Source organism: Procambarus clarkii, chromosome 28, assembly GCF_040958095.1.
Source record: "Procambarus clarkii isolate CNS0578487 chromosome 28, FALCON_Pclarkii_2.0, whole genome shotgun sequence".
Taxonomy (NCBI): domain Eukaryota; kingdom Metazoa; phylum Arthropoda; class Malacostraca; order Decapoda; family Cambaridae; genus Procambarus; species Procambarus clarkii.
Window position 1 is genome coordinate 43,082,607 of NC_091177.1, and position 10,863 is coordinate 43,093,469.

A 10,863-nucleotide genomic window follows, 5' to 3' on the forward strand; every position below is an offset into this window, starting at 1 on the left:
GGAGTCACGGCGGCTCGAGAGGATTTGTACTCATGACTATAGGCCAGTTTGGAGCCGCACCCCTGAATAAAGGTGCCGCTGAACCCCTCTCTGAGAACAAGACGCTTACAGGTCCGTCATATTTTTATCAGGAAGTGGATGTGGTCTCTGATCGTCGGTAAGAACGTATCACTCTGGCTCAATAACCAGTTTCATTAATCCCCATCCCCCCTGATAGGTCATAACGCTAGGCTGGCGGGGAAACTCGTGTAGTGTTTTGGAAAGCCATACATAAATGATTGTATGGTCATCAGTCAAAAGTAATTCCGGAGTTAATGAAGAGTATTCAGTAGACTCCACTCTGACTGTGATCGTTTCTGGTATACAGGCTACTATACCCACGTCTAAGTGATCATCAAGGTGAAACTTGAGACATATTAAAGCCGCTCAGTATACCTTCATACAACACGAATGGATGAGGATATCAATACACAGCATAGTATTATCATAAATATTAAATATCAATGGTATTTATATTGATATCAAATATCAATTCTTGTGGGTAAATCCAAGCAGGCTTTATTCTTTTTCTTTTTATGAATATTCAAATATTTACTTTATTTAATTTTTTCTTACTTGAATATTATATTATTGTTATTTGATTATTTTTTAGTTAAACTTTAATATTGAATTATTGTTGAGCTTCTTAGTTATTTAGTTAGTGGATTGTATAATATAATTCAACATGCTAAAAATTATCACACACAATGGGAGGGACAAATGCTTACACCACTGTGAGTGGATAACTGTAAGCAAATGTTTATCTAATTGTTACTATATAAATAATAAATCACACCATATATGGTGGTCTAATCTACTATTCATTTAACTAATTATTAACTACTCTATCTACAGTGTCAAAGAACATATAGACCTTAGCTGAGTGGTTGTAATGGCCTAATTAGGCTGTCTATTCTACTTCAGATTAGGGTGTGGCCCTGTGCCTCAGAGTGCATAAATGGCGTCCTTGGCAGCTGGAGTCTTTGTGTACAACAGAGTAAATCACAGTTATATTGGGGGTGGGGGGCAACTGTCTGCTTCAGAAACTTCCCTCACAATTACCTGTTTAGGATGTTTAACATTAGTGGTTGTACATTAACATATAGGGTACAGGGATGACATGAATAAGGGGAGATGTACAGTGCTGAGTATGTACCTGTGCTGAGCTGTAAGCTCTCTCATAACCGGCTACTTATTCTATATTATACTGCACTACTAATACAAGAATATAAAGCAGTCGGATACTTAAGCACTCCTGAGTTGTAGAATTGCTGTGGCTGATCACTTAGGATAGAGTAAGATGTCTATCGTGCGAAACTCATGTTACAATTCTTCAGGAGCACTCTTTCATGTGTTTGTTATGATTCTGAGTGGCGTACGTGCCACTCAGAATTTTTTAAAGTGCCCTTTATCCGCCTTCCTAGGGGAGACGTCCTAAAATATTTGGTAGTTCTATTTTTGATTAAGGAATAGGGAGTTAAGCTATATTCCTGGTGTTGGTAATTATATTCTGTCCTAGTGAACACTTTTATTGAGTTTAAATACTAGACTTAGGTTTAAAAGGAGATGATATATATATATATATATACACACACACACACACACACACACACACACGTCTTGCTGGATGACGTCACAGAATAACCCACTCTCTTTTTCTTCATGGGGTAACTTATGGGATTACGTGTGTGTCGGATAACCGACAATTCTCTTAGGCAAATCAAATATATTTGATTTATCTAGGTCTTTGCTCAAGAAGTAAAGAATGCTGTACACCTTGCACTCTTTCACTAGGAGTAAAGAATGCTGTACACCTTGTACTCTTTGCTCAAGGAGTAAAGAATGCTGTACACCCTGTACTCTTTGACTAGGAGTAAAGAATGCTGTACACCTTGTACTCTTTGCTCAAGGAGTAAAGAATGCTGTACACCCTGTACTCTTTGACTAGGAGTAGCCATCATAACACCCCGCCCTGTGAGGTACTAAATAATCCTAAGCATTTCATACCCTAAGGACACTGTGTAACAAGGAAACCAGCACCAAGAATTCACAGGAATTGCTTGTGGTAAATATGTGATAAGAGTTATTAAACAATATTGCACAAAAATATCACAGTGCAGAATATTTTACCAATCATCAAAAACATGAGGCTTGGCATGCTTAGACTTAATGAGTTAGTCTATAATTCTATTTTAAAATGGTTAACTTCATTAATATGCAAAGCACAAGAACACAACCATGCCAGTATATCATCGCTAACAACATACAGAACCACAATGTTTTTTTAGAAATTGTTATAAACACTTATATACACTAAGAGATATACTGACCGATTGCGAGAGATACGGTAAGAAAGAGCAGACATTAGTGCAGGAAGACTGCAGCAAGACAGACAAGACGCTACAAGTCATTAAAACAGGACACCTGGAAGGTGGTGTGGAGGCTATCACAGCGGATCCGTCAAGTCTGAATGGTGAGTTAACCATCAGAAAGTTGGTCGTGGAGACACCCAACCATTGTTCTCGGGTGCATGAGAACGATCGAAGCAAGTGTCCAGCACTTATGACAACGAAGCAAGTGTCCAGCACTTAGGACAACGAAGCAAGTGCCCAGCACTTAGGACAACGAAGCAAGTGTCCAGCACTTATGACAACGAAGCAAGTGTCCAGTACTTAGGACAATGAAGCAAGTGTCCAGCACTTAGGACAACGAAGCACGTGTCCAGCACTTAGGACAATGAAGCAAGTGTCCAGCACTTAGGACAACGAAGCAAGTGTCCAGCACTTATGACAACGAAGCAAGTGTCCAGTACTTAGGACAATGAAGCAAGTGTCCAGCACTTAGGACAACGAAGCAAGTGTCCAGCACTTAGGACAACGAAGCAAGTGTCCAGTACTTAGGACAATGAAGCAAGTGTCCAGTACTTAGGACAACGAAGCAAGTGTCCAGCACTTAGGACAACGAAGCAAGTGTCCAGTACTTAGGACAATGAAGCAAGTGTCCAGTACTTAGGGCAACGAAGCAAGTGTCCAGCACTTAGGACAACGAAGCAAGTGTCCAGCACTTATGACAACGAAGCAAGTGTCCAGCACTTAGGACAATGAAGCAAGTGTCCAGCACTTAGGACAACGAAGCAAGTGTCCAGTACTTAGGACAATGAAGCAAGTGTCCAGCACTTTGGACAACGAAGCAAGTGTCCAGCACTTAGGACAACGAAGCAAGTGTCCAGCACTTAGGACAACGAAGCAAGTGTCCAGTACTTAGGACAATGAAGCAAGTGTCCAGTACTTAGGACAACGAAGCAAGTGTCCAGCACTTAGGACAACGAAGCAAGTGTCCAGTACTTGGGACAATGAAGCAAGTGTCCAGTACTTAGGGCAACGAAGCAAGTGTCCAGCACTTAGGACAACGAAGCAAGTGTCCAGCACTTATGACAACGAAGCAAGTGTCCAGCACTTAGGACAACAAAACAAGTGTCCAGCACTTAGGACAACGAAGCCAGTGTCCAGCACTTAGGACAAGCGTATCAACAAGGTATAACAATTATGATTGTTGGAGTTGTCTCAAGAGAGCTGTTAACAGGGTCTTGTGTTCAAGGGATCCACAGTGTGGGGTCGAAGGTGTATCTTCCTGGGGGCTGGTACGCACACCAGACTGGACAAAGAGGAAACGTTTTGTCCAGTAATAAGACCTGGCCAACTGTCTGCCTCCCAGTTGCCAGATGCCGTAGTGAGCAAAAATTGCATTCAAGTTTCCACTAAATATGATCAGATAACAGCAGGTTACAGTCATATGTGGAGCTCAGATAACAGCAGGTTACAGTCATATGTGGAGCTCAGATAACAGCAGGTTACAGTCATATGTGGAGCTCAGATAACAGCAGGTTACAGTCATATGTGGAGTTCTGTCAAGTATTGGGGTTCATCATGACCGGTTATGAAGGACAATTAGGGGTAAATTTCTGATGTGAAAAACATTGTTTCGGTCACAATGCGATTAATCATAGTGGGAATAATACCGGAAACTTTCTCATCTTGAGGTTATCTTGAGATGATTTCGGGGCTTTTAGTGTCCCCGCGGCCCGGTCCTCGACCAGGCCTCCACCCCCAGGAAGCAGCCCGTGACAGCTGACTTAACAACCAGGTACCTATTTTACTGCTAAGGTAACAGGGGCACAGGGTGAAAGAAACTTTGCCCATTGTTTCTCGCCAGCGCCTGGGATCGAACCCAGGACCTCAGGATCACAAGTCCAGTGTGCTGTCAGCTCGGCCGACCGGCTCCCGCTCATGGTTAAGCTCATGGCCACGAGCTTATTCTCAAACATGGCGTTTGTCTTTCATTCCAGAGACTGAGGAAATAGATGCCTCCTTCACCTTCACCAGGTACACATGCCTCACTGGCCGGGATAGCGGGCCCACGGCATGATTAATCTGACTGGCCGGGATAGCGGGCCCACGGCATGATTAATCTGACTGGCCGGGATAGCGGGCCCACGGCATGATTAATCTGACTGGCCGGGATAGCGGGCCCACGGCATGATTAATCTGACTGGCCGGGATAGCGGGCCCACGGCATGATTAATCTGACTGGCCGGGATAGCGGGCCCACGGCATGATTAATCTGACTGGCCTGGATAGCGGGCCAACGGCATGATTAATCTGACTGGCCGGGATAGCGGGCCCACGGCATGATTAATCTGACTGGCCGGGATAGCGGGCCCACGGCATGATTAATCTGACTGGCCGGGATAGCGGGCCCACGGCATGATTAATCTGACTGGCCTGGATAGTCACAGTCATAATTTCACAAATGTTGAAGAAACTCAGGAGGAAGGAAAAAATCATTTTCTGAGAATTTACAAGGTCAGTGTTTACTGTGGACAGTGTCTGTGTGAGTGTACAAGTGCAGTAAACTCTGTATTGTGTTTGTGCAGGACCACTACCAGGAGCTGTGGTGATGAACACAAGCTGTGGTGGTGAGCACAAGCTGTGGTGGTGAGAACAAGCTGTGGTGGTGAGCACAATCTGTGGTGGTGAGCACAAGCTGTGGTGGTGAGCACAATCTGTGGTGGTGAGCACAATCTGTGGTGGTGAACACAAGCTGTGGTGGTGAGCACAATCTGTGGTGGTGAGCACAATCTGTGGTGGTGAACACAAGCTGTGGTGGTGAGCACAATCTGTGGTGGTGAGCCCAAGCTGTGGTGGTGAGCACAATCTGTGGTGGTGAGCACAATCTGTGGTGGTGAACACAAGCTGTGGTGGTGAGCACAATCTGTGGTGGTGAGCACGAGCTGTGGTGGTGAACACAAGCTGTGGTGGTGAGCACAATCTGTGGTGGTGAGCACAATCTGTGGTGGTGAGCACAATCTGTGGTGGTGAACACAAGCTGTGGTGGTGAGCACAAGCTGTGGTGGTGAACACAAGCTGTGGTGGTGAGCACAAGCTGTGGTGGTGAACACAAGCTGTGGTGGTGAGCACAAGTTGTGGTGGTGAGCACAAGCTGTGGTGGTGAGCACAATCTGTGGTGGTGAGCACAATCTGTGGTGGTGAACACAAGCTGTGGTGGTGAGCACAATCTGTGGTGGTGAGCACAATCTGTGGTGGTGAACACAAGCTGTGGTGGTGAGCACAATCTGTGGTGGTGAGCACAAGCTGTGGTGGTGAGCACAATCTGTGGTGGTGAGCACAATCTGTGGTGGTGAACACAAGCTGTGGTGGTGAACACAAGCTGTGGTGGTGAACACAAGCTGTGGTGGTGAGCACAATCTGTGCTGGTGAGCACGAGCTGTGGTGGTGAACACAAGCTGTGGTGGTGAGCACAAGCTGTGGTGGTGAGCACAATCTGTGGTGGTGAACACAAGCTGTGGTGGTGAACACAAGCTGTGGTGGTGAGCACAAGCTGTGGTGGTGAGCACAAGCTGTGGTGGTGAACACAAGCTGTGGTGGTGAACACAAGCTGTGGTGGTGAGCACAAGCTGTGGTGGTGAGCACAAGCTGTGGTGGTGAGCACAAGCTGTGGTGGTGAACACAAGCTGTGGTGGTGAACACAAGCTGTGGTGGTGAACACAAGCTGTGGTGGTGAACACAAGCTGTGGTGGTGAACACAAGCTGTGGTGGTGAGGACAAGCTGTGGTGGTGAACACAAGCTGTGGTGGTGAACACAAGCTGTGGTGGTGAACACAAGCTGTGGTGGTGAGGACAAGCTGTGGTGGTGAACACAAGCTGTGGTGGTGAACACAAGCTGTGGTGGTGAACACAAGCTGTGGTGGTGAACACAAGCTGTGGTGGTGAGGACAAGCTATGGTGGTGAACACAAGCTGTGGTGGTGAACACAAGCTGTGGTGGTGAACACAAGCTGTGGTGGTGAGGACAAGCTGTGGTGGTGAACACAAGCTGTGGTGGTGAACACAAGCTGTGGTGGTGAACACAAGCTGTGGTGGTGAACACAAGCTCTGGTGGTCAGCACAAGCTGTGGTGGTGAACACAAGCTGTGGTGGTGAACACAAGCTGTGGTGGTGAGCACAATCTGTGGTGGTGAACACAAGCTGTGGTGGTGAACACAAGCTGTGGTGGTGAGCACAATCTGTGGTGGTGAACACAAGCTGTGGTGGTGAGCACAATCTGTGGTGGTGAACACAAGCTGTGGTGGTCAGCACAAGCTGTGGTGGTGAACACAAGCTGTGGTGGTCAGCACAAGCTGTGGTGGTGAACACAAGCTGTGGTGGTCAGCACAAGCTGTGGTGGTGAACACAAGCTGTGGTGGTGAACACAAGCTGTGGTGGTCAGCACAAGCTGTGGTGGTGAGGACAAGTTGTGATGGTCAGCATAAGCTGTGGTGGTGAACACAAGCTGTGGTGGTGAACACAAGCTGTGGTGGTGAGCACAAGCTGTGGTGGTGAACACAAGCTGTGGTGGTGAACACAAGCTGTGGTGGTGAGCACAATCTGTGGTGGTCAGCACAAGCTGTGATGGTCAGCATAAGCTGTTAGCGCCGAATGTTATTTTACGAAATAATAACATTCCCGTCTATGTTTGTGCAAATCTTAAATATTCGTATGTGTTTAACAAAATGTAATTAGTTAATGCGGAAGATTACCGTTACAGGGAGCGGGTACAGACTAGTGAGAGCGCCACCACACTTCTCTCTAATGATTGCCTGCTTGGTCGTCAGAGGGAGTTGTCACTGCGTCGGCGCTCTTCAATTGTTGGCTGACGCCTGGTGGGAGCAGCTCGCTGTTGTTAGTGTGTGGTTTGCCGGCTCGCCGGTGGGGGTGGTTGGCGATTTGGCGTACCACGCGGATTCGACTGGTTGATTCCTCAGGATTGGAATTCTCGGAGGATTCTGATTGGACAGTGGAGGAGGTGGCGCTTTTGGGCGTTTTCCGGGTGGAGCTGACTTCAATTTACGATTTTGAGAAGATCTCTAACAGGCGTGTGGCGGTTAAGTTTTCTGCACCTGCTCCATATCAACGTTTCGTGAGTGATTTTGCAGGGCGTTCTTTCCAGCTCCCTGGATCTGCCGGTACTATGGTGGTGTCGGACTGGTGTGTGCCGCCGGTGTTTGTCAGCATTCATATAGTTCCCTTGGATTTTCCTGAGGATGTCCTTCGCACCTGCTTCTATGGTATGATATTCACCCACCGAATAAATCGTCTCCGCTCTGGCCAGCTGATGGGCTTGAGGACTGGTGTGCGGACGCTTGGCATGCACTTCTTGCGTGCTATTCCATCTCAGATCACGCTCTATGGCTTCAAATTGAGGGTCTCCTATGAGGATCAACCTCACACCTGTTTCTGGTGTGGTTTGCTAGGGCATCTTGCAGCCGGATGCAATGCTTCCGGGGTGGGAAAGCCGGCCCTCTTTCAGGAGGGTGACTTTCTACCCCTTGGAGGTGGGATGGGTCAAACCCGGTGTTGTGGCGGTTGTGGTTGTCCCCCACGACCCCTCCCCGACGATAGTGCCATCTGATTCGTCTGTTCCTACTCCACTTGTTCAGCAGTTTGGCCCTCCGTGTGGTGTTGTCTTCTGGTATGATGGCGGTGCGTCCGGCATGGTTGCTGCTGCTCCGGAGGCACTACAATCCTTTCTTGGCTCTAGAGGGCCTTCCCAGGTGGCGGCGTCGGATCATCCCCATCGTAAGCGGGAGGAACGGACGCGTTCCTCGGACAGGGGTCCTCCTGTCAAGAAAGGGGGGTCTACGGGTGGGGCTACAGTGACATGCGCCCCTCCCCGTCGTGTGGCCTACTGGGGTCTGTTGCTCCCAGGGCTCCCTCTAAGGGCAACGAAGCCCCAACGGCGGTTTAGGATGCTCGGTGGGTAGTGTCCACTGGTGTGGACGATGTCGGTGGAGATGCTTTCCTTCGTCGTGATCGCCATCGGGTTGAGGGCTTCTTTCCATGCTGGGATTTGGTCGATCTTAAGTGGGTGGCATTTGGCTCAGAAGCAGCGGGAGTTTCTATTTGGTATGTTGCACGCGTCATAACCGTCGAATGATCGTTTGTGTACGCTTGGTTTGCGCTCTTCTGCAGCGTGTGCGCATTGTGAGTTGGTTGAGACGCAGGTGCATGTGTTTTATGTTTGTGTTCTGGGTTTAGTTAATTGGTCGCATGATGTGATTGAGGTGTTCTGTGAGCCGGAGTTTTTTTTTTTTGATGGGGGGGAGGTTTTGCGGTTCCTGTTTTTTCCTCAGGGCTCCCGGCAGCTTCGGAACACCCTTAGTGTATTGATCGCGGATTATGTGTTTTGCGTGTGAGTTGGGCTTTTCCAGGGCTATGGGGTTCGTCAGATTTTGGGTTTTCTGCGGAAGCGTTTACGTTTCACATGGTGGCTGCGGCGTGTTTTACGGTGGAGTTTTTTGGTTGGTTTACTGATGCATATGTTAGGGGTGATGATTTGGGGCTGGTAGGGGGATCGGGGGATTGCTCGGTGTCTCGGTGTGGTAGGGGTGGATTTGGAGAGGTGGATTGTTGGGTTGTTTGGGATATGGATGGGTGGGTCTCCCACCCCCCCCCCCTTCCTGGGGGCAACCTCGGCAGCGCGTGGTGTGTTTTGCATGTGTGTGTTGCGTATATATTTTTGCTGTTCCGTGTGTGTGTGTGTGTGTGTGGTGTGTGTGTGTGTGTGTGTGTGTGTGTGTGTGTGTGTGTGTTTTTGGTGTTCCCTTTTCCCGGTTCCTGCGTGTTCCGTTTTTTTCTGTTTGTGTACTTACCTAGTTGTGCTTGTGGAGGTTGAGCTCTGGCTCTTTGGTCCCGCCTCTCAACTGTCAAACAACTAATGTACAGGTTTCTGAGCCTACTGTACTCTTTCATATCTACACTTGAAGCTGTGTATGGAGTCAGCCTCCACCACATCACTTCCTAATGCATTCCATTTGTCAACTACTCTGACACTGAAAAAATGATTTCTAACGTCTCTGTGGCTCATTTGGGCACTCAATTTCCACCTGTGTCCCCTAGTGCTTGTGCTCCTTGTGTTAAATAGTTTGTCTTTATCTACCCTATCAATTACTCCAAGAATATTGTATGTGGTGATCATGTCCCCTCTAACTGCTCGGTCTCCCAGTGATGTGAGGTTTAATTCCCATAGTCTCTCCTCGTAGCTCATACCTCTCAGTTCGGGTACTAGTCTGGTGGCAAACCTTTGAACCTTTTCCAGTTTAGTCTTATTCTTGACTAGATATGGACTCCATGCTAGAGCCACAAACTCCAGGATTGGTCTGACATATGTGGTATAGAAAGTTCTGAAAGATTCCTTAAACAAGGTTCTAAAGGCCGTTCTTATGCTGGCCAACCTGGCATATGCCGCTGATGTTAATCTCTTGATATTATCTTCAGGAGACAGGTCTGGCGTGATATCACCCCCAGGTCTCCTCTCTCTCTCTCTCTCTCTCTCTCTGACTTGAAGTAATTCATCTCCGAAATGATACCTTGTATCTGGTCTCCTGCTCCCTGCACCTATCTTCATTTCATTTCATTTGCTTTGGTTAAACTCTAATACCTATTTGTTCGACCATTCCTTCAGCTTGAAATCATTAACAAAAATGAAGACCACTAACGAAATGATTTAACATAAACCTCTGAAATCAACCCTCAACTGCCAGCTGCTTGCGATCCCAGCCCCTGTGCTCCTCTCCTTCCTCCTCCCCAGCAGGTATGAAGGTTTCGCTTTCCTCCTCGCCCCCTACCTCTGACACTTTCACTCCATCCCCTCCCGTTTCGGTGGTTGCACCCCCTGTTCCCATGGAAGTGTCTTTGGCCCCCGCTTCCCTCTGCCCTTGCTGAGGTGCACTCCTTGGTTTCTGCCCCTCCTGCTGCTGTCCTTGTCCCTCGGAGTTCCCCCCACCCCCTCTTCCTCCTCCAGACCCTGCTCGCCCGCCCGTGGTCGGTCCTCCAGCTCCCTTCCCTCCTTCTTTACTCAGATTATTCATGCCCTCTAACCCTGACTTTGCTGACCCTGATCCTGATGCTGCGCTTCTTTAACGTACTGCGTTCCTTTTTTGCCTTTATTTCTTTGTTGTTCTCTGTTGCTGTCCTTTCTCTTCTTGTCTATGTTCATTCTTTAGTAGAACTTTCGTGGATACTACGCCAATTTCCTTGAACTCGTACTTGACACGGTCGTTTCCGTGGCTATTCCCTTCTCCCCCCCCCCCACCCGTCTGTTTCTGGGGCTCCTAACTCTTGCACACTCTTGATTTGCTCTGATGTTCCCTTCGTCCCCTTACTTTTTCCGTCGCCTCTCCAATGTTCTGCTTCCCGTATCTTTGTGAGGAAATGGTACACAGTTCGTTCCATTTATCTCGCCTTGAATGTCCCGCTTTTTCTTCCAA

The 10,863-nt window shown here is 48.0% G+C and overlaps 1 protein-coding gene across 1 annotated transcript in view; it reads right to left on the minus strand.

Moving 5' to 3' along the window:
- LOC138369473 (phosphatidylinositol 4-phosphate 5-kinase type-1 alpha-like) overlaps positions 1 to 10,592 on the minus strand; it is a 48,165-nt gene extending 37,573 nt beyond the window's left edge. The window contains exon 1 of the mRNA XM_069332728.1: positions 10,475 to 10,592. Coding sequence (XP_069188829.1) covers positions 10,475 to 10,592 — 118 coding nt within the window. The remainder of the gene's footprint in view (positions 1 to 10,474) is intronic.
- Between the last annotated feature and the right edge of the window lie 271 nt (positions 10,593 to 10,863).